At 40.9% G+C, this 26,464-nt stretch overlaps 1 protein-coding gene across 2 annotated transcripts in view; it reads left to right on the top strand.

Annotated features, from left to right (window-relative positions):
- The window catches only part of CLTCL1 (clathrin heavy chain like 1), a 36,526-nt gene extending 11,656 nt beyond the window's left edge, over positions 1-24,870 (top strand). Inside the window, exons 3-33 of one of the 2 annotated variants that reach the window (XM_082491620.1) lie at positions 1,159-1,427; positions 1,701-1,862; positions 2,640-2,753; positions 4,040-4,213; positions 4,492-4,689; positions 5,067-5,267; positions 5,391-5,543; positions 6,151-6,273; positions 7,013-7,150; positions 7,357-7,521; positions 7,931-8,111; positions 8,460-8,623; positions 9,320-9,445; positions 9,760-9,902; positions 10,506-10,740; positions 12,627-12,749; positions 13,150-13,295; positions 13,710-13,893; positions 14,461-14,653; positions 15,149-15,306; positions 15,401-15,565; positions 15,975-16,082; positions 16,444-16,611; positions 16,693-16,842; positions 17,680-17,811; positions 18,154-18,264; positions 18,838-19,008; positions 19,797-20,018; positions 22,970-23,049; positions 23,464-23,552; positions 24,078-24,870. In XM_082491620.1, coding sequence (XP_082347746.1) covers positions 1,159-1,427; positions 1,701-1,862; positions 2,640-2,753; positions 4,040-4,213; positions 4,492-4,689; positions 5,067-5,267; positions 5,391-5,543; positions 6,151-6,273; positions 7,013-7,150; positions 7,357-7,521; positions 7,931-8,111; positions 8,460-8,623; positions 9,320-9,445; positions 9,760-9,902; positions 10,506-10,740; positions 12,627-12,749; positions 13,150-13,295; positions 13,710-13,893; positions 14,461-14,653; positions 15,149-15,306; positions 15,401-15,565; positions 15,975-16,082; positions 16,444-16,611; positions 16,693-16,842; positions 17,680-17,811; positions 18,154-18,264; positions 18,838-19,008; positions 19,797-20,018; positions 22,970-23,049; positions 23,464-23,552; positions 24,078-24,193 — 4,862 coding nt within the window. In that variant the 3' untranslated portion in view covers positions 24,194-24,870. The remainder of the gene's footprint in view (positions 1-1,158; positions 1,428-1,700; positions 1,863-2,639; positions 2,754-4,039; positions 4,214-4,491; positions 4,690-5,066; positions 5,268-5,390; positions 5,544-6,150; positions 6,274-7,012; positions 7,151-7,356; positions 7,522-7,930; positions 8,112-8,459; positions 8,624-9,319; positions 9,446-9,759; positions 9,903-10,505; positions 10,741-12,626; positions 12,750-13,149; positions 13,296-13,709; positions 13,894-14,460; positions 14,654-15,148; positions 15,307-15,400; positions 15,566-15,974; positions 16,083-16,443; positions 16,612-16,692; positions 16,843-17,679; positions 17,812-18,153; positions 18,265-18,837; positions 19,009-19,796; positions 20,019-22,969; positions 23,050-23,463; positions 23,553-24,077) is intronic. The other variant, XM_082491619.1, reaches the window with a different exon arrangement.
- Positions 24,871-26,464: the final 1,594 nt, after the last annotated feature.

Genomic DNA, 26,464 nt, shown 5'->3' with positions numbered 1-26,464 from the left:
TTGCATTGTCTCTTGGCACTGCATTAAACTAATATGATCAATTTACTGTATAAATGATGCTAAAACCTTATAGAGCAGTCTGAGTTGCATATTAACATAGGGTTAGTATTTCTTGAAAATGAATCCTCAGTGGTCAGCAGCCTTCATCAATCAAAACTTCCCAGTAGAAGGAACATCTACCAGTTTGACAGTCAGAAGTGTTACTAGGAGGGAAAGCACTTCTGAAATGTGGATAGAAATAATGGCATTACAAGCCAATACTCTAGCAGTCTGAGTGGGTGTCTTGTGAACAGAAAACAATATTCCTGGAGCTGAGTCGTCTCATCTGTAGTAAAGCAAAACGTCACTTTGACTTCCTGAAAGGAGTAGAGTTCCTTATTCTTTATAGGTTAGTTCAGTTAACATTAGTTTTAAGTCTAGCCTTACGAGCTGCTTCTGGTAGTTAAAGGAATACTAAAGTCGAGCTTAAACCTGCAATGTAGTTACCCAAATCATGAAGCAGTAACCTTAACTGGAACTAAAGCTCCAAACCTTTCTATAGTAATTTTTCTGAACTTTTGACTGGCCTCTTTAGCAGGCACTTGTTGTATTACTTTTGTACAGAGCTCATCCATCTCCTAGTTCAATGCACAGTTTCTTCAACAGAAAAAATAGAATGGAAGCTATGGTCTTTGGCTATCGAGAGCTGTTGCAAGTCTCATGCTGTTGGACTCGGTTGAGGTCAACTACAGCAGCTACTAAATTGACACAAACTGGAGCCATTCTTTCTATTAATCATACTTAATGACATCTACTAGACACCTATAGCTTGGTATACTGGTGCTGCTACCTAAACCAGAGTTTACACAAGCTCTGTAGCTTAGACTGTCTTTTAACTACAGCTTATAGTTAATTAAAATGTCTGTGCTTGTCAGTTGTTGGAATGTCCATGTAAGTGTCTGTAGGAAGTAGACTTTTTTGCTTCAAGGATGGTAGTGGGGAGGGGATTCTATTTGATAAGAGTCAGCTATCAAATGAGACTCAGATGTGACCGGATATTATCCCTGTCTGTAATGTCACTGGGACAGTGGGTTAAACAGGCTGCTTGTGAATAGGCAGACTACAGGATGGCGATTGTGGTAATCTATCTGTGATGTTTCTTGGGTTTTGTCGTACTAGCTGGGAAAACACTTCAGATCTTTAACATTGAGATGAAAAGTAAAATGAAAGCCCACACAATGGCAGAGGAAGTGATCTTCTGGAAATGGATATCTGTGAATACAGTTGCCTTGGTGACAGAGACAGCAGTTTACCACTGGAGCATGGAGGGAGAATCGCAACCCCAAAAGATGTTTGACAGGCATGCTAGTCTTGCGGGCTGCCAAATCATCAATTACAGAACAGATGAACACCAAAAATGGCTGCTGCTGATAGGAATTTCAGCACAGGTAAGTTACCTGGAAACAGCATGCTACAAAAACAATCGGGAGTGCCGTGGCCCCACTTCACTTAATAGCTGCTAAAGTTTCTTAACTTTGGCTTCTATAGATCAAGAATTCAAAAATATCTTTTGTCTAGCAATAACCTGACTTTTAATGTGGTTAAAGCATTGGAGGAGGGGAAGAGAGGCATTTGCAGCTTTTTAGTTTACTGTCCCAAAGGTCTTGCAATAAACATTTGAAATCTTATCTCTAAAAGCTGACCTTTCTTCTTTTTCCTAGCAAAATCGTGTGGTTGGTGCAATGCAGCTGTACTCAGTTGATAGAAAAGTCTCCCAACCTATAGAAGGCCATGCAGCAGCTTTTGCAGAATTCAAAATAGAGGGAAATGCCAAACCTTCTACGCTGTTCTGTTTTGCTGTGAGGAGTCCTGCAGGGGGCAAGGTAAAGTCTGCAGCTGTTTTCCTGAACTTGGTACTAATAGAACTTCAGTGATCACACAGTTTAGTGTATGCTTTCCGAAGAACAGCTTGGAAATCATGTGTGCAGCATATTTGGTCAGCACCAGTCTTTCAGTAGGATAGAAACTGCAAGAAGTCTGAGTTGCTTGGGTGAAACAGGCATAAGAACAAATGTAGATGCAATGAGAACTGAGTTCAGGGTGTTAAAGTATCAATTTATGCCCACGTGGTGTTTTGTGTGTATGAAGTTAAATCATTAAGCGGCCTCTTGCATCTGGAATCTGGTACAGAAAGAGGCTATATAAACTTTAAGTATATTGTTTGCATCAAACTGATAGTGGAATTCAGTAGCAGTTGAATATGCTACAACTGCTGAGCAACCTGTAAAGAGCTGGGGTAACACTAAAACGTATCGAGCTTTCTAGTCTTGTCCTGCACAAATTGTTGATGAATTGACAAGTCTCACTCAAAACATCCTGAACAAGTTGTCTTGAATGGAAATACAGTCTGCTTTCATAGCAAGCATGGTTTAATATTTTTTTTAAGCTTTTTCTGGTTTTTACTTTATCAAGTTCTGGAAAACTTGTCCATCTGATAAATATCTGGAGCACAGCTCCCCAGACTCTGTTCGTTCAGCATTGTGCAGATATTCATCAGCCAAGGGTGGTAGATGACTTCAGTAGCATATCTGAAGAGAGGAACTTCTTTCATGTGGCTGTACTTGCAGACAATCTTGTGACATGTACTTTTTTCTTCGTAGCTACACATAATTGAAGTAGGTCAGCCAGCTACTGGAAACCAGCCATTTGTTAAGAAAGCTGTTGATGTGTTTTTCCCACCTGAGGCACAGACAGACTTTCCTGTGGCAATGCAGGTAAATGTTTGACCCCCCAAAAAGGAACTTTGTAGCCTGGCAAGTAGCTGCCATCGCTGTCTTAAAGAATGCTTTCTACTAGGGCTTTGCTGTCATTCCTCTTGGTTCTGGGAGGGGTGTTAATAGATTTGTGGGAAGTAACCTGGACATTAAAACAGTTACTCAAACGCAAATATATAGGCTGTTCCAGTATTTGTCCAGGTATGTCAACTTAAGGTTGTATTGAAAAAAAAAAAAAAAAAAAACCAAACAAAAAGCCCCAACAAAACCCCTACCAAAAACCCCTACCAAAACCAACAAAAAAGCAGACCCAAAAATATCCTCAATAGTGTCTTCTGGTATAATGTCTCTGACATCACTTTGGCTACTGAACTTCGTACTAACATTCAGAGTCTAGATAAGAATGTTATAGTGCTTGATGTAGCTTCACATGAAAATGGCATTTCACCTACAGTAATGCCACTATGAGAGACAAATGGAACGGAGAGTCCTGTAGCAGCACGCAAAAGGCAATTTGGGACATTAATGGGAAGTTCTTTAGGAGAGAACATAGCTGGTTGGCTTGACAGACCAAACTTCACTTAGCATGTATGCAGGACTAGAACTTGTGTAATAAAAGCAAACTATCTCAGAGCATGCAACTACTGACCAGTCTAATAGACCAGCTTCATAAATGAACCAAGAGATGCCTTAACCTAAGGTAAACAAAGCAAGCTGTCTACATGTGGCTCTGTACTTCAGCTTGAGGCTTAATTAACAAAACATCTGAAGACTTGTTCCCAAGTGAAAGTACTTCTTTGTGCGAAGACTGTTTTGACTTGAAAGCCTCCCCAATTTAAGTGACTTGACAGGTAAAGTGGAGTACTCAGTTGCTGTGCTTGGTTTAGGTTCTGCTGGTGCTTTGGGTAGCCCTTGTTGGAAGAGAGTGGGATTATCTCATTAATATTTCTGAACAGAAACTTGTACTGACATATCTAGACTTGAATGCTAATTATGCCCAAACTTTCAAACTTTCTCCCTCACCCTGACTCATTAGGATGAGGAGTATGTCCTTTGCTGCAGATGAATTTTAATTCATCTTCAGCCTCTCTATTCAGTGGAGCTATGGCTCCAAATGGCCAGCAAAGCTGTTCATTGCTTTGACTCTGTAAGTAAGAAGTCTGAAGCTATATTTGTTCTTAGTGTCAGTGCAAAGGCATGTCACTGGAGTACTGTCTTGTGACTAGGCTAAAGGCAGCTGTCTTAACTGTCTTATTCTTGACTAATAAAACCTCATCTTTTGGCAGATTGGAATTAAGCATGGTGTTATCTACCTGATCACAAAGTATGGATATATTCACATGTATGACTTGGAGTCTGGAGTGTGCATCTACATGAACCGTATTAGTGCTGATACTATCTTTGTCACAGCTCCTCACGAACCTACCTCGGGCATTATTGGTGTGAACAAAAAAGGACAGGTAACAAATCCAGCATTCTAGTTTTGAGCCTTGTAAAGCTCAAATGGAATGTAACAAACGTAATGAATGACTTGATGCAACAAATGTCATGGAAAGGAGCAAGTAACTATTTGATTAGTCAGTTTTAACCTCTCCTAGTACAGAACTGCTTGGGGAGGAGCTTGTTTTTTTTAATAATCTACTACTTCACTGATGGGCTGCATAGACATTTGGTTGCTATATTTCATAGTAGTTGTGGAAGGGACAATACTCTTCAATATGCCTTTTGTCCTTTCCAGGTGCTTTCTGTGTGTGTTGAGGAAGACAACATAGTGAACTATGCTACGAATGTTCTCCAGAATCCTGACTTGGGACTGCGTATGGCTATACGTAGTAATCTAGCTGGGGCAGAGGAATTATTTGCCAGAAAGTTCAACACACTGTTTGCTCAAGGAAGTTACGCAGATGCTGCTAAAGTAGCTGCATCTGCACCAAAGGTAAATAACTCCAAAGGTAAAGCTTAGAAGTCACAGGGATTTGCCTTAGCTTAGTGGACTTGCTTAGCTCACTTGCGTTTCAGTACTTGACATTCAAAAACTAAAGAGCTGCAATACTAGCCTTTGTTCTCTGCAGTTTGGTGGTTGTTCTGACTAATATATTCTCCTGTATCCCATAAAGGAGCATTTGCTATACTTTTTCAACTGCAGTTGCTCTGACCACTGACTTCTTGCTAGGATGTCATTGGTTTGATGAACTCCACCCTGAATGCTTAAGAGTAGATGCTTCAGTGTATAGCTCATCACCTATTTTTTGACTAATACTGTTCAGCCTTCGCTGATTAAACATTGTTTCTCTCTATCTTATGTCTCTTCAGGGAATTCTACGTACCAGTGATACAATCAGGAAGTTCCAGAGTGTACCAGCTCAGCCTGGGCAGGCCTCTCCCCTGCTCCAGTACTTTGGAATATTGCTGGACCAGGGACAGCTGAACAAGTTTGAGTCTCTGGAGCTCTGTCGCCCTGTCCTACAGCAGGGCCGCAAGCAGCTTCTGGAGAAGTGGCTGAAGGAAGACAAGGTAGGCTCAATCGTGACATTAGCTTAATTCTGTTGCCCTGTAATAATTAAGTGTGAACAATACTTTTGTCGATACTACATATCTGAATTCTCCTGCTTGACAAAATACCACTTCTGATTTCAGCTGGAGTGCTCAGAGGAGCTGGGAGACTTGGTGAAGACAGCTGACCCAACCCTTGCGCTCAGTGTCTATCTTCGTGCTAATGTGCCAAACAAAGTGATTCAGTGCTTTGCTGAAACTGGTCAATTCCAGAAAATAGTGCTGTATGCTAAAAAGGTAAAGTTGTTTGTTATAAACTGCTAGACTATCTTATGTTTAATGTGTACGTTCTCAAGCTGTCTTCCATGAGATAAGTTTGATTCCTGTTACTTAAAACTGATAAGTAGGTAAGATTGAGAAACAGTGTGTTCTTCGTTGTAGTGCAAATCATGGTGTACGACTAAGGTCAGAGCAGTCTGCAAAAAATTAAATTCAGAACATCCAGAATTTTACAAACCTATCAAATTAATGGACTGGCTCAAGGTTATTCTAGAAAGTAAAGATATGATTCTTCCTAAATTCATAATTTTTGTTTTTTTTGACAGGTTGCAAAACAATTTGCGTGATGTCCACTTGTAAGTTTAGGACCTGGGTTGATAGATAGCGCCTTAAGACTGTTGAAAGATTTGTTCCTAGCAGTTTTCTTACCTAGCCAGAGAAATGCCCTGGCGCAAGTTCAGTTACTAAGTGGGTGAATGCGATGTTTTTGTCTGAGAATTCCTGGAAGATGGGGAATGGGCATGGCAACCTCACAGCAGTCCATAGTACCTATGCTAAAGAATCTGAAGGCTTAAAAGATGTGTAAAGCTTCTCAGACATACGTGACTGTTTCTGAAATCTCCAGGTTGGCTATACCCCAGACTGGATCTTCTTACTGAGAAGTGTGATGAGAGTCAATCCAGACCAAGGCCTGCAGTTCTCTCAGATGCTGGTACAGGATGAGGAGCCACTGGCGAACATAAACCAGGTGATGCCTACAACAAGAATACTGGTCTCTGTCTAGGCAGAGGTAATAGCATAGTACCATTTTGGGGACTGGTAAGGCCAGTTCAGGTCTGTAGTTGCCTTGGTTAGAAAAGTGACTAAAGTATTCTGGTTAAGTTTGGTTACCATCAAGTCTTTAGAGGCAAGCGTGCTCTCAAGTTCTTGTGGAAGCTTTCTGGCTTAGTACTGTAATATTGATAGTGAATCTGCCACAGTCTTAGTCTAAGCAATAGAGTGTTACTGTCCTACTCTTGGCTTTAATGGAGTATACATTAACTCTTCCCATGCAGAGAATTTATGGGAAGATGAACAAATAAACCTAAGTTGAGTGCTGGCTGCCAGTGGCCACTTCTGGTTAAATGGACAGAGAAATGAGGCAACAATGTGCATTATTAAATATTTGAAGCTACGTAGAAAAAGTCTTAGCAACTATCGTGACAAAAGGGAGGGGATAGGATTTGCATGCTGTGTTAAAACTAAATAGAGTTGGTGGCAAAATCTGGCATAATAACTCAAAGGAATGTGTTTCTTGCATTCTAAAGAAGGAGAAAACAAAGTGTGAAACTTGTCTATTACCATGTTAGTAATCCTTTGAAAACAAAAGGAATATAGCATGCTAGGTGCTGTGATGAGTTGCCTTTCTAGCCAGGCCATTAGTACGTACAGATAAATGTGCATACGTGTATATAGACCCCCTTCTCTAACTTGACCAATCTCCACAGATTGTGGATGTGTTCATGGAGAACAGTCTTATTCAGCAGTGCACGTCCTTTCTGTTGGATGCCCTGAAAAATAACCGCCCCGCAGAAGGCCACCTTCAGACTCGTCTCCTGGAAATGAATTTGATTCATGCCCCACAGGTAAGACCTCTTAACCTCATTTCTCCAAAAAGTGAAGGAGAGACAGTGGTAGACTTGCTCAAGAATATGATGTTTGATACTGATATCTTTTAGTAGTTTAGCAACGTCAAAGACTACTAGTGAGTCACTGGTGTGACTCTTCAACAACTTTTAGGCTGAGCTGCTGTGATTCTCTGACAGTCTGAATGTGAAATGTACCCTCCTAGGTTGCAGATGCCATTCTTGGAAACCAAATGTTTACGCACTATGATCGTGCTCATATTGCCCAGTTGTGTGAAAAGGCAGGCTTACTCCAGCGAGCTTTGGAACACTACACGGATCTCTATGATATTAAACGTGCTGTCGTTCATACTCACCTCTTGAATCCTGAGGTAAGTCTGTTGTACAGAGTAAGAAAGTGAAAGCTTAAGGAAAGCGAACGCTCTTTAGTACTGCTGTAGCTGCTAAAATTCCTGCAGCTGCTATAAGATGGTTTTGTAGGTACCAAAGTAGCACACGTAGCTGTGATTCAAGAACATTTGTCCAGTTAATGATTAAACCATAATCTGTACTTTTCAGTGGCTTAGATCTGACCTCAGTTTCTCAGGTGGGCATTTCAAATCTTACTTCCAAACTGCATTTTTGTAGTTGTAAAGATGGTGAGTGTGTTTCTTTTAAAGTCTTCAGTCTTAGTGCATGCAAGTCTTCTCTCTAGTAGCTGGGGTAGAAACTCTGGCTAGTTGCCACATTTTAGAAGTCAGTCAAATCCTGTTACTGAGTCAAATTTCTTTCTCTTTGCAGTGGCTTGTGAACTTCTTTGGCTCTCTCTCAGTTGAAGACTCTGTGGAGTGTTTGCGTGCAATGCTGTCAGCCAACATTAGGCAAAACCTACAGCTCTGTGTGCAGGTTGCTTCTAAATACCATGAGCAGCTTGGTACCCAGTCTCTTGTGGAGCTTTTTGAATCTTTCAAAAGCTATGAAGGTACAGTATTAGAAGGAAGCAGCTTACTTGGAAGGACTACTTGATTGAAGCTAATAATAGGGATTGTAGCTAAGGTCACATGGCTGGACCTTAGGCTGCATTTATCACAGTGACTTCTAGTGGTGATGTTGTTCTAGACAGTTCGATCCTGCTGAGAGAGTGGCTTTCATTCAACTGCAGTAAAAATCAGAAGGATTTTTTTCCCCCTCTTTTAGGTTTCATCTTTCTTTCTGATCTTTTGAGTACTCAAGAGAGTTAAGAAACTAAGTCACAAGCTGAAGCCTGTAACAGTTTGCACTTGCTTCACGTACACTTCTAACTATGTTAAAAACATGTGACTTTTTCTAGGACTGTTCTATTTCTTGGGTTCCATTGTAAACTTCAGCCAGGATCCAGATGTTCACTTCAAGTACATCCAGGCAGCTTGCAAGACTGGTCAGATAAAGGAAGTGGAAAGAATCTGCCGTGAAAGTAACTGCTATAACCCAGAACGGGTGAAGAACTTTCTGAAGGTAAATATTCTATCCAATGGGTTGAGCAGTTCTCTGTATGTTTTGCTTAGCAGCAGAACTACAGCCTTCTAATGGAGGGAAATACCAACTCAAGGTTTAGCTGGAATGACTGTGAGCAGTCTACTGTGTAGCTGTCTGATCCTATTCCGTGCAGGTCATTCTAGGCTACCTCGGGAACAAGCCCAAATTCGCCCTTTCTTTAAAACTAGGCTGTATGATACAACCAAACTCATGAATATGTTGCCACCTAACAATAGGTGAATCCAGGCTGGCAGAAGGAAAGACTGTGCTGGAGTATTCAAGGATATTGGCTAGACAAAGTTTATTAAAACTGGAGTCAGCACTTCTCATGCTTTGTGACTGGTAAAATGGGATTTTAACATCCCTTCATTTTGCATTTTTAAGTTCTTGGCCCAGCAAGTGTCTTCTGAATTGATAGTTGTTTTGAAGCTAGAGATGTAGGCTTAATGTGGCACTTCACAAAAAGGCTAAACTTAAAACTCAACTGATAGACTGGCTGCATGGTATTCATAGTGGGTAACTTGCTTTTGAAGTCAATTGTCTGCTTAGCAGTCTTAAATTTGAATGTATTGTAACTTCTAGAGCTAAGGGAACTTGGTCAGACTTTCCTGCTCTGAAAACGCTTCAGCAAATGGTGGTTGCTTACTTTTTTTTCTTTTCCCCCACAAAATACAGGAGGCAAAGCTCACAGACCAGCTTCCTCTGATCATTGTCTGTGATCGATTTGACTTTGTTCATGACCTGGTGCTCTACTTATATCGCAATAACCTGCAGAAGTATATAGAGATTTATGTACAAAAGGTAAGGAGAACCTGGGGTTTAGCTCTTGCTCTTTCCTTTCTTAGAAGGAACTTAACCTTTCAGTAGACTAAAGCAGAATCTGCTGTCTCTTATGCTCACACTTCTAGTGCGGAGGCTCTTAAATCAGCCTTTGTCTATTACAAACCTACAAGTATAGTTTTTCCTAGAATGTATATGCAAATGCGTTAGTAACTTAAAACTCACTGCTCTAAAGCATAGTTTAAATTGTTAACTAGAACTTCCCCGTGTGAAAGACTGGGGGTGGGTTATTAGTAATGCTAATAACTAATTTTAATGATGGTGGCTTATTCTAGGTGAATCCTAGCCGTATACCAGCAGTGGTTGGAGGGCTTCTTGATGTGGATTGTTCTGAAGATGTCATTAAGAATTTGATCATGGTGGTTAGAGGCCAGTTCTCAACAGATGAGCTGGTGGCTGAAGTGGAAAAAAGAAATCGGTAACGAAAATGCATCTGTAGACACCAGTGTTGGGCTTTCCCAACCCTGGTATATGCCAAAATTGAATTTGATGCAGTTTTGTTGAATGATACAATACTAGTATTGTTTTATGTTTATTTATAGAAAAGCAGCTTAGATTTGCTAGTCAGTCTGTTGATTGATTATTTGGGCCACACAGGAATGCCTGGCTGCACTGCATGATGAATAAATATAGCTTTTGAATGCTTCCTGTACAGTCAACCATGGGATGTGCCTTTGGAGTAAACCTGGATAAAACTGTCTTGACAGTCTTGTAGGCACACAGCAGCTTGTAATTAGTTTGTAGTTACCTGTAAAATGAGCAAATGGCTTATGCATGAAGAGCCAGCTAATAGAACAGGAGTTGAAAGGAAAGATTGCAAAACTAGGGGCATCTGCAGCCTTCCCTGATGATAAACTGCAGATCTGGCTTTTGCTCATTTAAGACTCATTAAAAATTACTGGCTGGTCTCTGACTGCTTTTAAGTCTGACCAGCAGACTTGCTTGAAGGGAAGGTATTAATGATAGCTGTCAAGCATGCCTCACTCTGACTTATAAACCTAAAATGTTTGCTTCTTCAAAGGCTTAAGTTGCTGTTGCCATGGCTTGAATCAAGAATTCATGAAGGCTGTGAAGAACCTGCTACTCATAATGCCTTGGCCAAAATCTACATTGACAGTAATAATAATCCAGAGCGGTTCCTTCGTGAGAATCCTTACTATGACAGCCGTGTAGTCGGCAAATATTGTGAAAAGAGGGACCCTCATCTGGCCTGCGTTGCTTATGAGAGGGGGCAATGTGATCTGGAACTCATAAAGGTTAGCAAAACTGCATTTATAAACATGTTAAAAGTACTACTTGCTGCCTGAAGTGGAAGCCTAGCAGGCTATTTGTCTAACACTTGCAGAATCCTGTCCTGCAGCCTCACTCAGGAGTTGAGGTAGGCAGGATTCTTCTATACAGAGGCAGTAATTTTTATGCTGATGGGAAGAACTCTTATGCTATACGTCTGAACTAAAATAGTATAACTCTGCAACTTTAAGTTATCATTCATGTTTTTCATCCACTGATTCTGCTCAAAATTAAATTATTTGGCCCAGCTAATGAATATGCCTGCTGTTAAACCTTTGTTAATTTTATTTTTTTTATTTTGGAGCTTGAGTGCTTGATCGGCAGAAGGGACAGGCTGTCACCTAGGGTCATTCTATAGTAGGAGGAAAAGCTTCCTTAAAACTAGAATAGGGCTTGTAATTTCCCCTTTCTGTGGCTGACCCTTAGAGTTGGTCCAATACTTAACTAGAAATGAGGAAAATAAACGTTGACAGTCAAACTGAAAGGGCTTACTCCGATAGCATTCCTCTCCTATCTTAAGCTTGTTGATTCCTAGAACCTCCCTTGGAAATTCAAGGGCAAGTGAAATTCCCAGGGTTCTCCAAATACATCCTAGTCTCAAACTGAACACTAGAGCTTAATGCCAGATTGTAGTGCTTGTGGCTGCTGAGAAAGAAAACATTCTCCCTCCTACCTGCACTTCCACACTAGTATATGCAAAGAATGTCAGCTGTGTAGGGGTAAGAACTAGCTTGTTCTGCCCTGTTTGAAAGGAAGTAAATGCTGTTCCCTGACAAGGCCTACCCTGTGAATGTTAGAATGGTGGTATGATCTAGACTTGCTGCTGAAAGTGGATGACTTTCCAGCCTGAAGCAGCTATTTTTGAAGCAATACCTCCTCTGTAGCTGTAAAAAAAACCCCAGCTGGCTACATTTGGCTTTTTCATTTCAGGATATGAGGGTGGCTCTGAGTTGTTGTTTTGCTAGGAAACTTTGCTAGGATAAGCTTGAACATTATGGTTAACCATAAAAACCTGTCAGTACCAGTTTTTTCCTTGAACTGATGTTCTGACCAGGTGTTTCTGGTCATGGAGAAAAGATCTTCCTCCTGTAAGAATTATTCTTGAGACGTTGCCTCCTCGAAGAGGGCTTAACTCCTGCAATTAATAGATGTATAACATAAAGCAAAATTATGCTACTACTAATTTTCTTACAGCAAAGTACTCGAGATTCCAAGAGCTAATTTGGATACTAACAAAACATGACCCGTTGGTAGAAGACTGAATAGGCCCTTCAGGTTTCTACTTTTCTAATTGGGAGTTGAAGCCAGCAGTACTAATAGGATCATAACTCATAACTCTTCCTTGCTGCACTTCTATAGGAGATTTCACGTTTATTCTGTACTCTTGACATTTTAAGAAGGGAATCCAAGCCACTTGCTATTCTGAACACTTCTAGTCTAAAGTTAATGACACCAAATATGTAACCTGTTTCTAGCTTTAAATACCAACACCATTCCTCAGTTCACTATTTAACATTGCCCAGGCAAGTGGCTCCCCTTCTAGATTTAAAACTTAAGTTCTTCAGGCTTCTGCAGGTCTTCACTTCAAACAGAAGCAAATAGTTACTATGAAGCCACTGTCACAGTATTTGTGTGTCGGGCAAAACCAAGAGAAGCTATAGAAATTCTGCTGGAGACCTTCTCCATGAACCTTCCAGATCAGAGGTTGGGTAAGAACTTGTCTGTGGCATTTAGCATTGGTCAGCAATTAGTTCTAGTCAGTCTTCTAGACTGTCTGATTCATAGCTAGCTAAACCTGTCTTGTGGTACTAACCCTTAACACCAACACCAATATTTGTAACTTCTCCTTCAGGTCTGCAATGAGAACTCACTGTTTAAGAGTGAGGCTCGCTATCTGGTGCGCAGGAAGGACCCTGAGCTCTGGGCAAATGTTCTGGAAGAAAACAACCCATTCAGGCGGCAGCTTATTGACCAGGTACAGCACAAATGCTAAACTTTCAGTATGAGAAGACCTCAGGATGTCTCAGAAACATTATGGAGCATTAAAGTAGCTGTCTTCTCCCCATCTCAACCATACAGAAACTTCTAAAAGTTTGAGTGGCAGGTATTAACTCTGACCTTCACGGTCAGAAAACTTAGTTACCAGAAGATACATTTTCTGTCCTGTGGAATGACCTAACTCTAGTGAATTTGCTCCCTATACACACCCAAGCTGTGACTTTTATAGCTATATCCAATATAGAAGTAGCTCTTCCTTGCTGTCTATGACAAAATACTCTCAAAGTTCTGAAGTCGTAATTTGTAGTTTATTGGAATAGGTTGGCAAATGTCTCATTTGGGTAAAACACTTAATACTTCCCTGCCTTCAAATCCAGGTTGTACAAACAGCTTTATCAGAGACGCAGGATCCAGAGGAGGTTTCTGTAACTGTGAAAGCTTTCATGACTGCTGACCTGCCTAATGAGTTGATTGAGTTATTGGAAAAAATTGTCTTGGATAATTCTGTATTCAGTGAACACAGGTAGGAGGAGAGCTTTGTCCACAAGTTTAGCCTATTTAGTGCTTTTCTTCAGGTTGTGAAGTGACCTTTTATTCACTTGACCATTTGCGGGCCTCTTGGTTGCAGGACCTGTGCACTCTTAAATGTGTATAATCAGGTGAAAAAAGCAGAACTTAAAATGCTCTGTGCTTTAAGAACAGAGCTAGTTCACACTCTGCAGTTTGCAGTGATGTGTTGAGAGAAGAGAACACTGATATTGGTAAGCAATTTCTTTTTGAAGGCAAATTTCAGTGCTTCTCAATCTGGGGGTGAAAGGTTGTTGCTAGTGACAGCAAGCGGGTATATTTTTTTTTTTTTTTGCATGTACAATACATGTCACTTAAGCAGGTGTTACCATGCAGTGCTTATAGCCTCTCTGCCTTCTGTTAACCAAAGGAATCTCCAGAATCTGCTGATCCTGACTGCCATTAAGGCTGACCGCACTCGTGTGATGGAATACATCAATCGGCTGGATAACTATGATGCCCCGGATATAGCAAACATTGCCATCAGTAATGAGCTATATGAAGAAGCCTTTGCTATATTCAGAAAATTTGATGTTAATACTTCAGCAATTCAGGTGAGGTGTGGTTCCTGCATGAAGGTATAGAATACTAGTCTTAGACAGAATGGGAAGTGTATTGTTAAATTGATTCTCAAGGAGTAATTGTCAAATCATTGAGACTTATGAGTACAGGTCCTATATGATATCAAGTTGCAGGGAGAACTGGGATTATGTCCAATGAATAGCAAAACAAAGTCAAAATACTGACTTCAGAGGCTGGTCTGGTCAAAGTAATCAAAAAAATGATGGGGTGCTGCATTATATGCTTGGGCTGTGTGCGTTGCATTTGATTCAGAGTGGCTACCTTGGAGACTTGTACTGCAAAAGTGCAGGAGAAGCAAATGCTACTAGGCATTGTCCTTAGGCCAGCATTACTGACTTCTGTAAGGTAGAGGAGAAACAGCAGCAACAAAAGTCTTATTTGCAATACCTCTACTTTATTAGACAGAAATGGCTGTTCTAAAAGCAGTTAGCTTCATACTGCTTACACAGAACAGTCTATGCACTTGAAGGAAGAGTTCTGTTAGAAAGAACAATGTTATAAAGCTTTGATTTTTAACATGCAACTTCTATTTCAAACAGGTGCTGATTGAGCACATTGGCAACTTAGATCGTGCTTATGAATTTGCAGAGAGGTGTAATGAACCAGCAGTATGGAGCCAGCTAGGCAGAGCACAGCTCCAGAAGGACTTGGTGAAAGAAGCCATTGACTCCTATATAAAGGCAGATGATCCATCTGCCTACATGGAAGTTGTTCAAGCAGCTAATAGAAATGGTAAGGCAAAGCATCCTCAAACTTAAGATTGTTTAGATATGAGCTAGGTTATTGCATCTACATCGAGCAGCAGGGATTCTCAAGGCTCATGAATTCTGTTTCAGAGGAAATGGGAGCAGTCAGTACGTGGAATGAATGAGTCAATGTTTAGTGAGATTCCTGTCAACAAGCTTGTCTGTGTTCCTACACCAGAGACCTTCATGTGGAGATAATTTGGACTTACCATCTAAAATATAGCCAAGTATAATATATTTATTTAGCTGTACGTGGCAGAATTTCTCGCCAACTGCATTGTAGAATAGTTGCAAGAAGTTCAACCTTACATGAAGGTGACTTGATGTTTAGCAGGGAATTCCTTAACTCAAATGCAAATGGCTTAGTATCATGGTGGAGGAGATCCTTGAGACTACTAGTGAAAACTGTTCCTAAGGTGGGCCAGGTGAGCAATACAAGATGACTAAACAGAGGTTCTTAAATATCTCTTTTCTCTTCAAGATAACTGGGAGGACCTAGTCAAGTTCTTGCAGATGGCCAGGAAGAAGGCTAGAGAGTCTTATGTAGAGACAGAACTTATTTTTGCTTTGGCAAAAACTAATCGTCTGTCAGAACTGGAGGAGTTTATTAGTGGCCCTAATAATGCCCATATACAACAGGTATGTCTTGATCCACAGTTCCCATTATGACTTGCTGTTTAGCTGACTCCTGATTCTTGCTGTTACCCTTGTTTACCTTGGACTCCTAATCCAGGTTGGTGATCGCTGTTATGAAGAGGGGATGTACGAAGCTGCGAAACTACTCTATAACAATGTATCTAACTTTGCTCGGCTGGCATCTACCTTAGTGCACCTTGGAGAGTATCAGGCGGCAGTGGACAGTGGCCGCAAAGCCAACAGCACGAGGACTTGGAAGGAGGTAACTTAAACTCGTGCATTTAATATTCTGCAGAATGTCTTCTACTGCTGCTTCTGACCATGATGCTCTAGAGCATAACTGGGGTCCTTTGCTCTGTCAGTAATGTGGGAATTAAAGAAGAGTTAATTCATAACTAACAACCGTTAGCTCTCATAGTGGCTTGCTACCTGTTTCTGGCTCTAAGCTGTCTTCTTCCATAAGATAATAAAGCTTAATTTCAAAACAGTGTAAAATGAATGGCAGAGACTTTAATTCTAGAGCAAGCATTATGGAAATACCTATTTGGAACTGTATGTAAGACTCAAATGTGGTAAAGCTTTGCTAATTAACTTTCCCTTTAATATAAGGAGATTAAGTAAGCATTGCAGTATTCTCCTGTTAACTGACTATTTGCTGACTCTCATTACAGGTATGCTTCGCCTGTGTGGATGGAAAAGAATTCCGCTTGGCACAGATCTGTGGCTTACACATAGTCATCCATGCTGATGAACTTGAAGAGCTGATCAGTTACTATCAGGTTAGGTCACTTTTAATATCCTAGAAGAGTTTAGACAGTGTATTTGTATCTGCTAGTAAAATGGTGACAAATAAAACTATGATACCCTGTGGGGCTAATCTTTTAAATTCATTTTTCCTCCATCTCTATTTCCTAATAGCTGTATATATTTTTTTCTGTAGTAAATGGAAGGGTGATAGTTTTCGCTGTCCATTCTTTAACAATTCTGTTGTCTCATTGGAATCATGTCTTACAAGTCTAAGCACTCTCACTTGGAAAGAAAAGCAAAGCATGTTGAATTTAATTAAATATGCATTTTAGTAAGCTTTAGTTGCCAGTTGGTCATGAATTTACAATTAATCCTTATTTTCTTAACATCCAGGATCGTGGCTACTTTGAAGAACTGATTGCCCTTTTGGAAGCTGCTTTGGGCCTAGAGCGTGCTCACATGGGAATGTTTACTGAACTTGCCATCTTATACTCCAAATTCAAGCCTCAGAAAATGAGGGAACATCTGGAGCTCTTCTGGTCTAGAGTTAATATTCCAAAGGTATGCAGTAAGGTAGCTACACTAGACATGAAGTTGGGAAGCTGTCAGTGAATCAAACTGACTGACTTCTTGTTTTATCAGGTGCTCAGAGCTGCAGAACAGGCTCATCTCTGGGCAGAACTTGTATTCCTCTATGACAAGTATGAGGAGTATGACAATGCAATAATTACTATGATGAATCATCCCACTGATGCCTGGAAAGAAGGGCAGTTTAAAGACATAATTGCCAAGGTAAGTAACTAGTTAACTAAATCAAAGTGCTAAAAGATTCTTTCAGAACAGAGGCAACAACACACAACAGAATTGTTTAGAAAATTAGTTTGCTGAAGCTACTACTTGGTTTTCTTGCTGTACTTAAAACAACTTCCAATCAGTTTAGCACAAGAATTAATCTTACCTTACACCTTTTGCTTTCTGCTGTGCAGCACATTCTCTTGAGTGGCAGCAGCTAGCACGGGATGTTTTCAGAGACTGCTCAAGATCATATAGGTCACAAGCAAGAGGCATAACCTCCTTAATATCTTTGAGCTGTCTGCTGTCTTAGTCTGAGGCTGTGACTGTTCTTGAAGATCTCTGAAAATGTTTCCAGCTGTTTCAGTGGGAGAATTGCAATGGGCAGTCCCATGAATGCAGCAGAGAATAGTGAATTGATAAATAGTTTAGACAAGATTTGAGACTGAACGCATTCTTATTGCCCTTACGGGTTTCAAGGCAACAACTTAAAGACTGGTTAAGACAACAGCCTTTGCTGGCTTTAGGAGTTCAACAAATGGTCACGTTAACTCTAGTACTCTCTCTGTGCCAGGATCTCTTAACCGTGGATGGGTTAGAATTGGTTTGTAGTATCCCTGGTAGCTTGTGACTTCACTATCTGGAAGCAGATGGCACAAGAAGCAGTCATAAGATTGAATAAGAATTCTGCATGTAACTGTAACATTTCTGGCCTCTAGAAGGAAACTTACGCTTTTATTTAAGAGTGGAATAAACCTTGTGCTGAGTTAAGTGATCCAAACTAAGCACCTTCAGCTTGCTTGTGTTTGAGGTACTAACTAGTGTCTAACCATGCAGGTGGCCAATGTGGAGCTGTACTACAAAGCCTTGCAGTTCTACTTGGACTACAAACCTCTTCTGATCAATGATCTCCTGCTTGTATTATCTCCACGACTGGATCACACCAGGACAGTCAATTTTTTCTCAAAGGTGAGTTTTGAAGATGGTAGATGAATAAGAAATCCTCTTGCTAAAGTTAAGACACTCCAGTCTCTGGCTGGAAAAAAAGGGGTGACATCTGGCAGGTGGCTTTGCCTCCAGTATAAAGGACTGAGAAGCAGCCCAATCCTGCCTTGATATGGGAAACAGTGGAAGAATTAGCATAACTGGCCTAGGCTGTTTTATTTTACTTCTGTCAATACAAGATGCTTTATCTGAAGGGTCCTGACAATAAGCACAAACTCTTGTAATAACGAGTGGGAACCTGTTTCAGTAGTATGAAGTGTCAGAATTGGTATACTTAATCTTTTATTGGAATCATCTTAATTCTAGGTTAATCAGCTACTTCTAGTAAAGCCTTATCTACGTTCAGTCCAGAACCACAACAACAAAGGAGTTAACGAAGCTCTAAATGACCTTTTAACAGAGGAGGAAGATTACCAGGTGAGCCCCACAAAATAAATTGCTAGACCTGAGGGATGGTCCTCTTTCCTCAACAAAAAGAGGCCATAGTTTAGTTGTTCCCTAGCTGAGACAGATTAATTCCCTTGAGTAGAAGATAACTTCTGCAATGCAATGGTAGTGGGGGTGGGGTCAGGCCCTTTGCAGGCAGGAGTCTTGAGACTGTGATGATTTGTAAACAAAGCAGATGCCACAGTTGTTTTTCTCCAAACAGACTTCTCAAAGGTCAATATCAGATGTGTACTCTACTGGGCAACACTTCTGTAAACAGATTTGCTTCTGGCCCCATTGGCTGCTATTTGGAAGACATGCTTTATCTTCTAAGCTTTCCTGTTCTGTCAAGTGAAGTCAGTATGACCAAGTTAGCATCTTGGTTTGTTAAAAATCATCTTTTTGTGAGATGCATGAAATACACGGGGTAAAAAAGCTGTAAGCATAGTATCAACACCCAGCTGGCAGAACCTAAACACTTGTGCACCATGCTTAGATGCTTCTCTACTGTAGTTCTCACCTGCTACCACCTGGAAGCATGTGTAACAATTCTCTCTCAAACAGGGTTTGAGAGCTTCCATTGATGCCTATGACAACTTTGATAACATAACGTTGGCTCAGCGTCTGGAAAAGCATGAACTAATTGAATTTAGGCGTATTGCAGCATACTTGTACAAGGGTAATAACCGCTGGAAACAGAGTGTGGAGCTATGCAAGAAAGACCGTCTGTATAAGGTGAGTTAATGCAGCCTTTTGCCCTGACTGTCAAAAAGAAGTCTGAAGCATAGATCTTCTGGATTCTGAATGTGTTTTGCTAGTTTCAAATCTGGATTTCTAATTAGTCTTAGCCCTTCATTTGAAGTTTTAAGGAAGGACTCTTAGAGCAGAAGCATTTGCAATTTCAACTGCATATCTTAAATCTAATTTCATAATGTTATCCTGTACTCGGAGATCTGTCTATATGAATCAATGGCATCTGTAGAGTTTTCTGTGTCAGTATGGAATATCTTCCATAGAACTGAAGACTTAAGCCCTGGTAAGACTACAGATGAAATGTGATTATATGATCACTTCAAGCCTGTAGTGAGTTCACATGGGCCAGTTTTTGCCTACTCTGTAGGAGAGCTGTCAGATAGTCTTCTGTCTTGCCACATAACAAGCAGTTGATGCAGTAATCTCTTCTGCTCTGGGTAATCCTTAATATCTAATGGTGAGGTAGATGGGATACGAGAAAGATTGTTTATCTTCTGTGCTGCAAAACTAAGCAAAATCTCATTAGGTCACTTCAAGTACAGAAGGGAAGCCTGTTGGATAATTTTAGTATCTGGGTTGCCTCAAAATGAGAGGACTTAACTGAGCTTATGTACTGTATCTTGGCTCCTACAGAACATGCCTGGTGTTAAAGACTAACTTCAAGATATGCTAGATACCTGGCTTATCTAGCTAGCAATAACATGTACATAAGGTGTAAGACAAGATGCTGACGGGCAAGGGTCAAGCTTAACTGTTGTTCTTTTCTGCAGGATGCTATGCAGTATGCTGCAGAGTCCAAAGATGCAGAGCTAGCTGAGAAGCTGCTTCAGTGGTTCCTGGAAGAAGGCAAGCAGGAGTGCTTTGCGGCCTGCCTTTTCACATGTTATGATTTGCTGCACCCAGATGTAGTGCTTGAGTTGGCGTGGAGACATAACATCATGGACTTTGCAATGCCTTATTTCATCCAAGTGATGAGAGAGTACCTTACCAAAGTGAGTATTGCATAGGCTAAAAAGTTAAGACTTCTAGTCTGCTGGATGATTAGCATTATGCAAACCAGAGCTATTTGCATGTATTTGGAATACTGTTGTTCCTCATAGACTAAGTCTTCTGTGAAGTTTTGCGGGTTTAATCACTTCAGGTTAGCCAGCAAAATTTATAAATAGATGCCTCGGGACTTGAAAGAGGTCTAGTTAAACTTTTGCTTTTGACAGTGGACATAAGCAACTTTGTGCTTTTCAGAGTAGCTTCACAGTTGATGAAGCTGAAAACTTGGTGAGGACAACCTGTATCACTCTTAGTCTGTGCAACAAAAAAACAGAGTACTTCCATAGTTCCAGAGAATATAGCTTTGTAGGACACTAGTCCTACATCTGCCATAGGAATAAACTGCTGAAGATGACTTTTTAAAATGGAAACCAGAACTTTAGATGCATAGTCTGGCTGTACAATACTGATACCAACAGCTAGTCCTCAACTGAGAGAAAAGAGAGATTCTGATCGTGTGTTGTCCTGAAATGCTTGTCTCAAACAGCTCTAAGATACTAAGCTAAGATCCTTCCTTAGAAGTCTGTAGGCTTGCATAGGACATCACAGTAAAGAACTTCATTAAAACGAGTAATTTAAAAGTGACTGCTTCAGATTGCTTCTAATCAAGTCATGTTAAGTATTCCCCTCTGAATTTTCTTGCAGGTTGATGGGCTGTTCTATAAGGTGACACTCTGATTTCAAACTCTCTGTGTTCATTTGTGTCCCTCAATATCCTAGGTTTCTTTTGCAGGAATCTAGCTGTAGCTTCTGCCAGAAGAGCAGTGTAATTTAGCTCTAACTCATTTCCTGTTCACTTTCTAATGCTAAAAGGATAACTATTCACAAGCAACTTGAAAATCCAACCAGACTCAGCTCCTCTTCGTGAGAAACAGAAGCAAGTGATTGAGGAGGACTTGAGTGTTTGGGCGCCTGTTCACTATGTTCCAGATACCATGTGGCAGGGAGGATGTTTTTCATAAGTAAACAAAAGCAGTTACCACGGAATGGGATGTGTCCTAAGTGCAAATTACTTGTTTGCTGCAAATTAGTGAAGTACGCAATCTTTCAGGCATGGTGAGTTTGAATAGTGGCGTAAAGCTTCTGTAAACTTCTTGCCTGTTAGCATGCTGAAAGTATTTACACAGCTCTTTAAATGCTGCTGCCTCCTCGTATTCCACTGAAAAACTTGCCACACAAGTTCACCTGAACTCTTCCATGTGAGGTTTAGGTCTAAAATCATGGGTTTTAAACTGCTGGTTGGATTTACAAGTAATCACACGTACTAAATACGGGATAACTTGCCAGAAGGAAAATCTGCATGGTGAAAGTGGTTTACAGTGGAACTAATTTAGTCTGTTGAATTAACTGCAAAACATGGAATTAGAGAATGGGCTTTATAAATGTGGTATGTCTAAAATTGTCATGTAACTAACTTCAAAAGTACAAAAGAATATACTAGTTTATCAGCGGGCTGTGTACATCTTCCAGAACTTATACTTCTTTTATGGATAAAAAGGTGTTAAAGCACAGAATAGCCTATGTCTCAGAAGGGGCCTTTTGAACAACTTCACTTCTAGGCAGGAAATCACACAGATGTTTAGGCTTTCCTGGAGAGCTGCTCTTGTGCCTTCTTCAGGACGTCCGCTGTCAGCATGCTTGCTGTTTCTCCAACAGAGGGAGTAACTGCACTTTTGTTCCAAGTTCCTTAATGCTTTAGGGGCAGTAAAGAGGAAAGTCTAATCCAAAAGAAAGTGGGAATCCCAGGTGATAAGTAGAGCGATACAACTAGTTTGAAACTGATAGCTGTCAATTGCTTTGGTCAATAGTAATATGGATAGTATTTAATGTTATCCCGAAGACCCATTAGGCTGACAGCTATAAATGAACCAGTTGAAGACCTACCGCCACTCAAGTTACTAATTTGAGTTGCAAAGTTCAAAAAGTCCAGGAAACTGTTAAACAAGCGCCACACCTAGATAACATCTCTAAAGTATAAGAGAGACCCCTCTTGCAGCACTTCTCAGACCAGATACGATTCTCACAGTGGGAAAGGAGGATGAGGAGCAGCTGAAACATGGCAGTGGGCTAAATGTAGGTTTGCCCAGGATGTTAGTACTGCCTATATCTGGATGTGAAGCTGTGTGATTTTTATGTCCTGCAGTCCTCAGTCTCAATGGTTCTCTTATGGAAGATGTAACTTGTTAAACCTGAGAGGAGGAAGATTCTGTTGCCTTATCAGATTACTCCCTCCACCCCCAATTCAGAGTTGTGTTCAGGGCTCCTGCATTACTGTAGCACTTTCACAAATTTGTTTAGCATGAACCGAGCTTTATTTGGCACAACACTGGGATCTGTATAAAGCTGATACTACTAGACCAGTTTCCATGATGGTTCTAGAGTTTCTTCTAAAAGGTGTCTATTTGAATACTAATGCAGTTAAAGCAGTACTCTGCAGCCCAGGTTAGGCTGTAGTCCCAGATAAGATCAAACTTCATGGGTCTGGAATATTTGCAAATACCTGGGTCCTCTCGTTGAAGGGGAGAGGGATTGCAGGTTAATAGTTAAGTGTAGATTAGGCCCATTTGAGATGGTGCTTAGAACTGCAATCTGATGGGCTTGTTTTCTGGGTCACAGAGTTAACAGTGACTAGAATAGGGCCCCCAAAAGTGTTTCACTTGAAGGTAATGATGATCTCAGCTGCATTTGACAGCTATTGTTTACTGCAATAAACCTAAAGCAATTGGGAGGGCAGGTTTACAGCACAGCTTGCTGGGAACACGCAGACTTTCATAGTCTCCAACTTGGACTACTAAAATGAGCACTTAATAGCTTAGGTACCAGGCATGAAAAGCCTCACACGATGGTGCAATTCCTAGAAAAGGCCTTCATACATCTCCTGTTCACTTCAATGTAGGTGGATAAACTTGATGCTTCTGAAAGCCTAAGAAAAGAAGAGGAACAAGTAACTGAACCCACTCCAATAGTATTTGGTAGGTGAAAGACTTGGTTTTAATTGATTACCTGTTGTCACTCTGGTCTCTTTTTGTGGAGGTAACTTAAACAACTACCTCCAGTTGAAGTAAACTGGTTTCAACTAGATAGTAAAATGGTTGTCTCTGCTAGATGAACTGCATAAGTTACTGAAGTGACATCTCACTCTTGCAGTACTTTTGACTCTTCAGCTAAAGTATTTCTCCTCTTACATGGCTCAGAACTCTAGTTCAGGAATAGTCTTTCAGTACGATAACAGGGCAGGGAACACCAAGGTGTGCACAACCCCAGGAATAACTTACAGAGCGTGCAAATTCCTCCTGTTATTCCTATCTAAGAGGAATGTGTCTGCCTTCTGCTCTTCCAAGTAGAAAGGCAGACTGGCTTTCTAGCTCACCCATTTTAAGACATGTGCAGCCAAAAAAACATGGCTGTCCTCAAGTGTGCTGCTATTCTAGAAGCCCTTCTGAAGAGGCATTCTGCTAACGAGCACCTAGAAGTGTCTGGTAAGGGAAGGAAGGATGTGACTGATTCACTGTCCAATGTAAATGTTAACCTGAATTTAACATATGCATGAGGCATGTGTGCTCCTAATGAAGAAGAAAAATCTGTCAAAGTATGTTTGGGCCTTTTGCAGCACCCTCCAGACTGTGAGGCCTAACAGACCTAACTATTTGCTTGAATTGCTTTACTCTTCAGTTATGACCATGCATGGGTTAAATGGTATCAGTTTGTTTGGCTTTCAGTATGGTCTCTTCAAAACAAGCCAGGCTTATCATTCCCTCAAGATCAGTTGATACTCATCTTCCCTCTGAGTTCTGCCTTGCTTTTGTAGTTTTCTGGTAGCAAGAGCAGATGGCCTAGATGCCCACTCTGTGGTGCATGTTGAGTAATAGTGTGACTTGCTAGTGTATGCTTGCACAGTGGCTGATTTTTAGCCAAAGCCTCATAATCCTGTCCCATAGTACAGCTAGCATTAGGGAAGCTTGTGTTCTTAAACTAACTTTGTTGTTTTTCTCATGCTTTTCTAGGCCAGCAGTTGATGTTGACAGCAGGCCCCAGTGCAGTACCTCCCCAGGCAAACTTCCCATATGGATACACAGCACCAGGATTCACCCAGCCGCCTGTTTATGGTTTCAATATGTAACTAGCTCTCTGACAGACCTTCACTGTCTCTGTTCTCTTCCTTCCCGTCCCTTTTTAACTTCTCCAAGAAGTGTACAATGGTCCTAAAGGCACAGATGACCTTCTGTTGGCTGAACATACTTGCTGCCCAGCTCAGTGAGGAGACTTCAACGGGATGCCTGTTACTGTTATTTATTGATTATTGTCCGGTTACATTTCAACCTCTGAAAGGCAGCTTTTGTTAATGACATTGTGAGACTCTTGTCTGAAGTTAAGGCACTATTTCACTAACTCATATAGCAATAACTGCTTGAGGCCAGGGGGAAGAGAGCATATTTTTCTTTCTTTTGCAAAGCCTATTGAAGGCAGCTGGGAAAATTGCCTGGCACCAAGTTGTTAAAGCTTTAGCAGAAGCTACTGAAGTAGCAGGGTTGTTAACAATTCAGTGAAGCATCTCGTTAATAATGAATTGTTGGAAGCTTGTGTACATCTGACTACCCCATTTTATTTGCAGTCTTATGTGCAAAAGAAAATGGGCTTTCTAATATTTGTGCTCTGAATGTTTAGAGGAATATTGGGAAGGTCTCCTTTTCTGGACAATAATGCTGTTGGGGTTCAATGCTGTTGGAGTCTGTTCTATATTTTCTGGAGTAGATCTGAGACTTGAAGAAAATAAATCTTCTCATGCCAGAGAGCAAACATTTCCCAGATCCTTTTTGTTTAACAAGAGAGCATGTTACTTGTTGATGTTAAATGGTACTAAAGGAAACCTCAGCTATGTGTGGCAAGTGAACATAGGAGTGTGCATGGGCTGCCAAAGTACTAGAGATGCAAGAGCACAGTGTCGGGGTTGGGGAGGGGGACACACTGCTAAAATATTGAGGCAGTAGGGAGGGCCATAATCCTGACTTTTTATTTGCACCTTTGATTCTGGCATTGGCTTCCTGCCACACCGTGTTCTGACCCTGTCTGGTGGGCAGAGTCAGCACCACCTGAATTAACAGGGTGCTGTGACTCAGTTCTGCTATGTCGCAGTAGTATCAACAGCGTCTCCATCACCCACCTCTTTCTTTGAGAATGCCAACAGGGATGTATTATTATTTTGTGCCACTCTTCAAATACATGTATCATTAACATTTTATGTACTTAGATAACAATGTATAATTTATGGTTATGAATCTTGTGCTAATCTTGAATATTATAAAAGTCCAGCTATAAATGTAAAACTGCAGTATTCACTGTGTGGTTCTAGTCTTAATATCTTGGGGGTGGGGACTGGTTAGTAGTAATACGCTACCACTAATAGCATCAGGTTTCTTAATCGGACAAGTAAGGATGCCAGGCAGGAAAAGGGGCAACTTGTGCCAAAGCACCTAACATAGATGGCTTAGCAGTTAACTTAAAAGGGAGCTGCGGTCTCTGCACTGGGCACATCAGCACGCTGTCACGTGTGGAGGTCATGCTGCAGGAGGCAGTCACATGCCTACATGACTTCATTCACAGGGCTGGAAAAGCTTCAGCCCTGTGCTGAGGGAGATGCTGCAGGTAGTGTCTTTTCCACTAAAATACATTAACATAGCAGCAGTAGTGGTAAGCTACTCTCTTTCATACTGAATTCTACTTGAACAGGGCAAAACATCTTTAAATGCTTACCGATAGAGACTGCCAGGATTGTGAAATCAGTAACAGCAGACTATGCTTTGGCACAATTCTAGCTAGTGTGTTGTCTCCCTTGGTCACTGCACTGTGATAGCAATGGCAGAGAGATGTGTCGTCCACCTTCCTCATACAGGCCAGAATGCTCCGAGTGTTGATACTAACCTCAGTTTTGTACTGATCAGCACTCAACAGCTCAGCTTGAAATACCGAGCAGCTAATGAGTTCAAGCAAATCTGCACTCTGTCCAGACTTATTCCTAGCAGGAATTAGCCAGGTAGCGTGCTACTTTCCAGACAAATGGTACTTGTATTTTATAACTAGTGCCTTGTGTGTCAAAAGGAACTTGGGTGAGGCAGCTGGAACTGAAGACCAGCTCTAGGATTAGTGTGACTGTAGGAGTTTCCTTCCTCTCAACTTGAAAATTTACTGTGACTTTATAGCAACTGTAGTCTGCTAGATTAAATACTAGAACAGCTCATGACCTGTAGAGAATTGAGCTAGCCTAGGGATCCTTAATAGCTGCAGTCTAGAAATCTAATTACAGGAATGACTGGATTCTCAAGGAAAGCAAAGCTGCCAGCTCTGATGAGAAGTCTTGCTCTCCTAGTATCTTAAGCTCTTGCTAAATATAATG

Source organism: Vanellus vanellus (genome assembly GCF_965231255.1).
Source record: "Vanellus vanellus genome assembly, chromosome: 16".
Classification (NCBI taxonomy): Eukaryota; Metazoa; Chordata; class Aves; order Charadriiformes; family Charadriidae; genus Vanellus; species Vanellus vanellus.
This window is presented reverse-complemented; position numbering and strand designations above follow the sequence as displayed.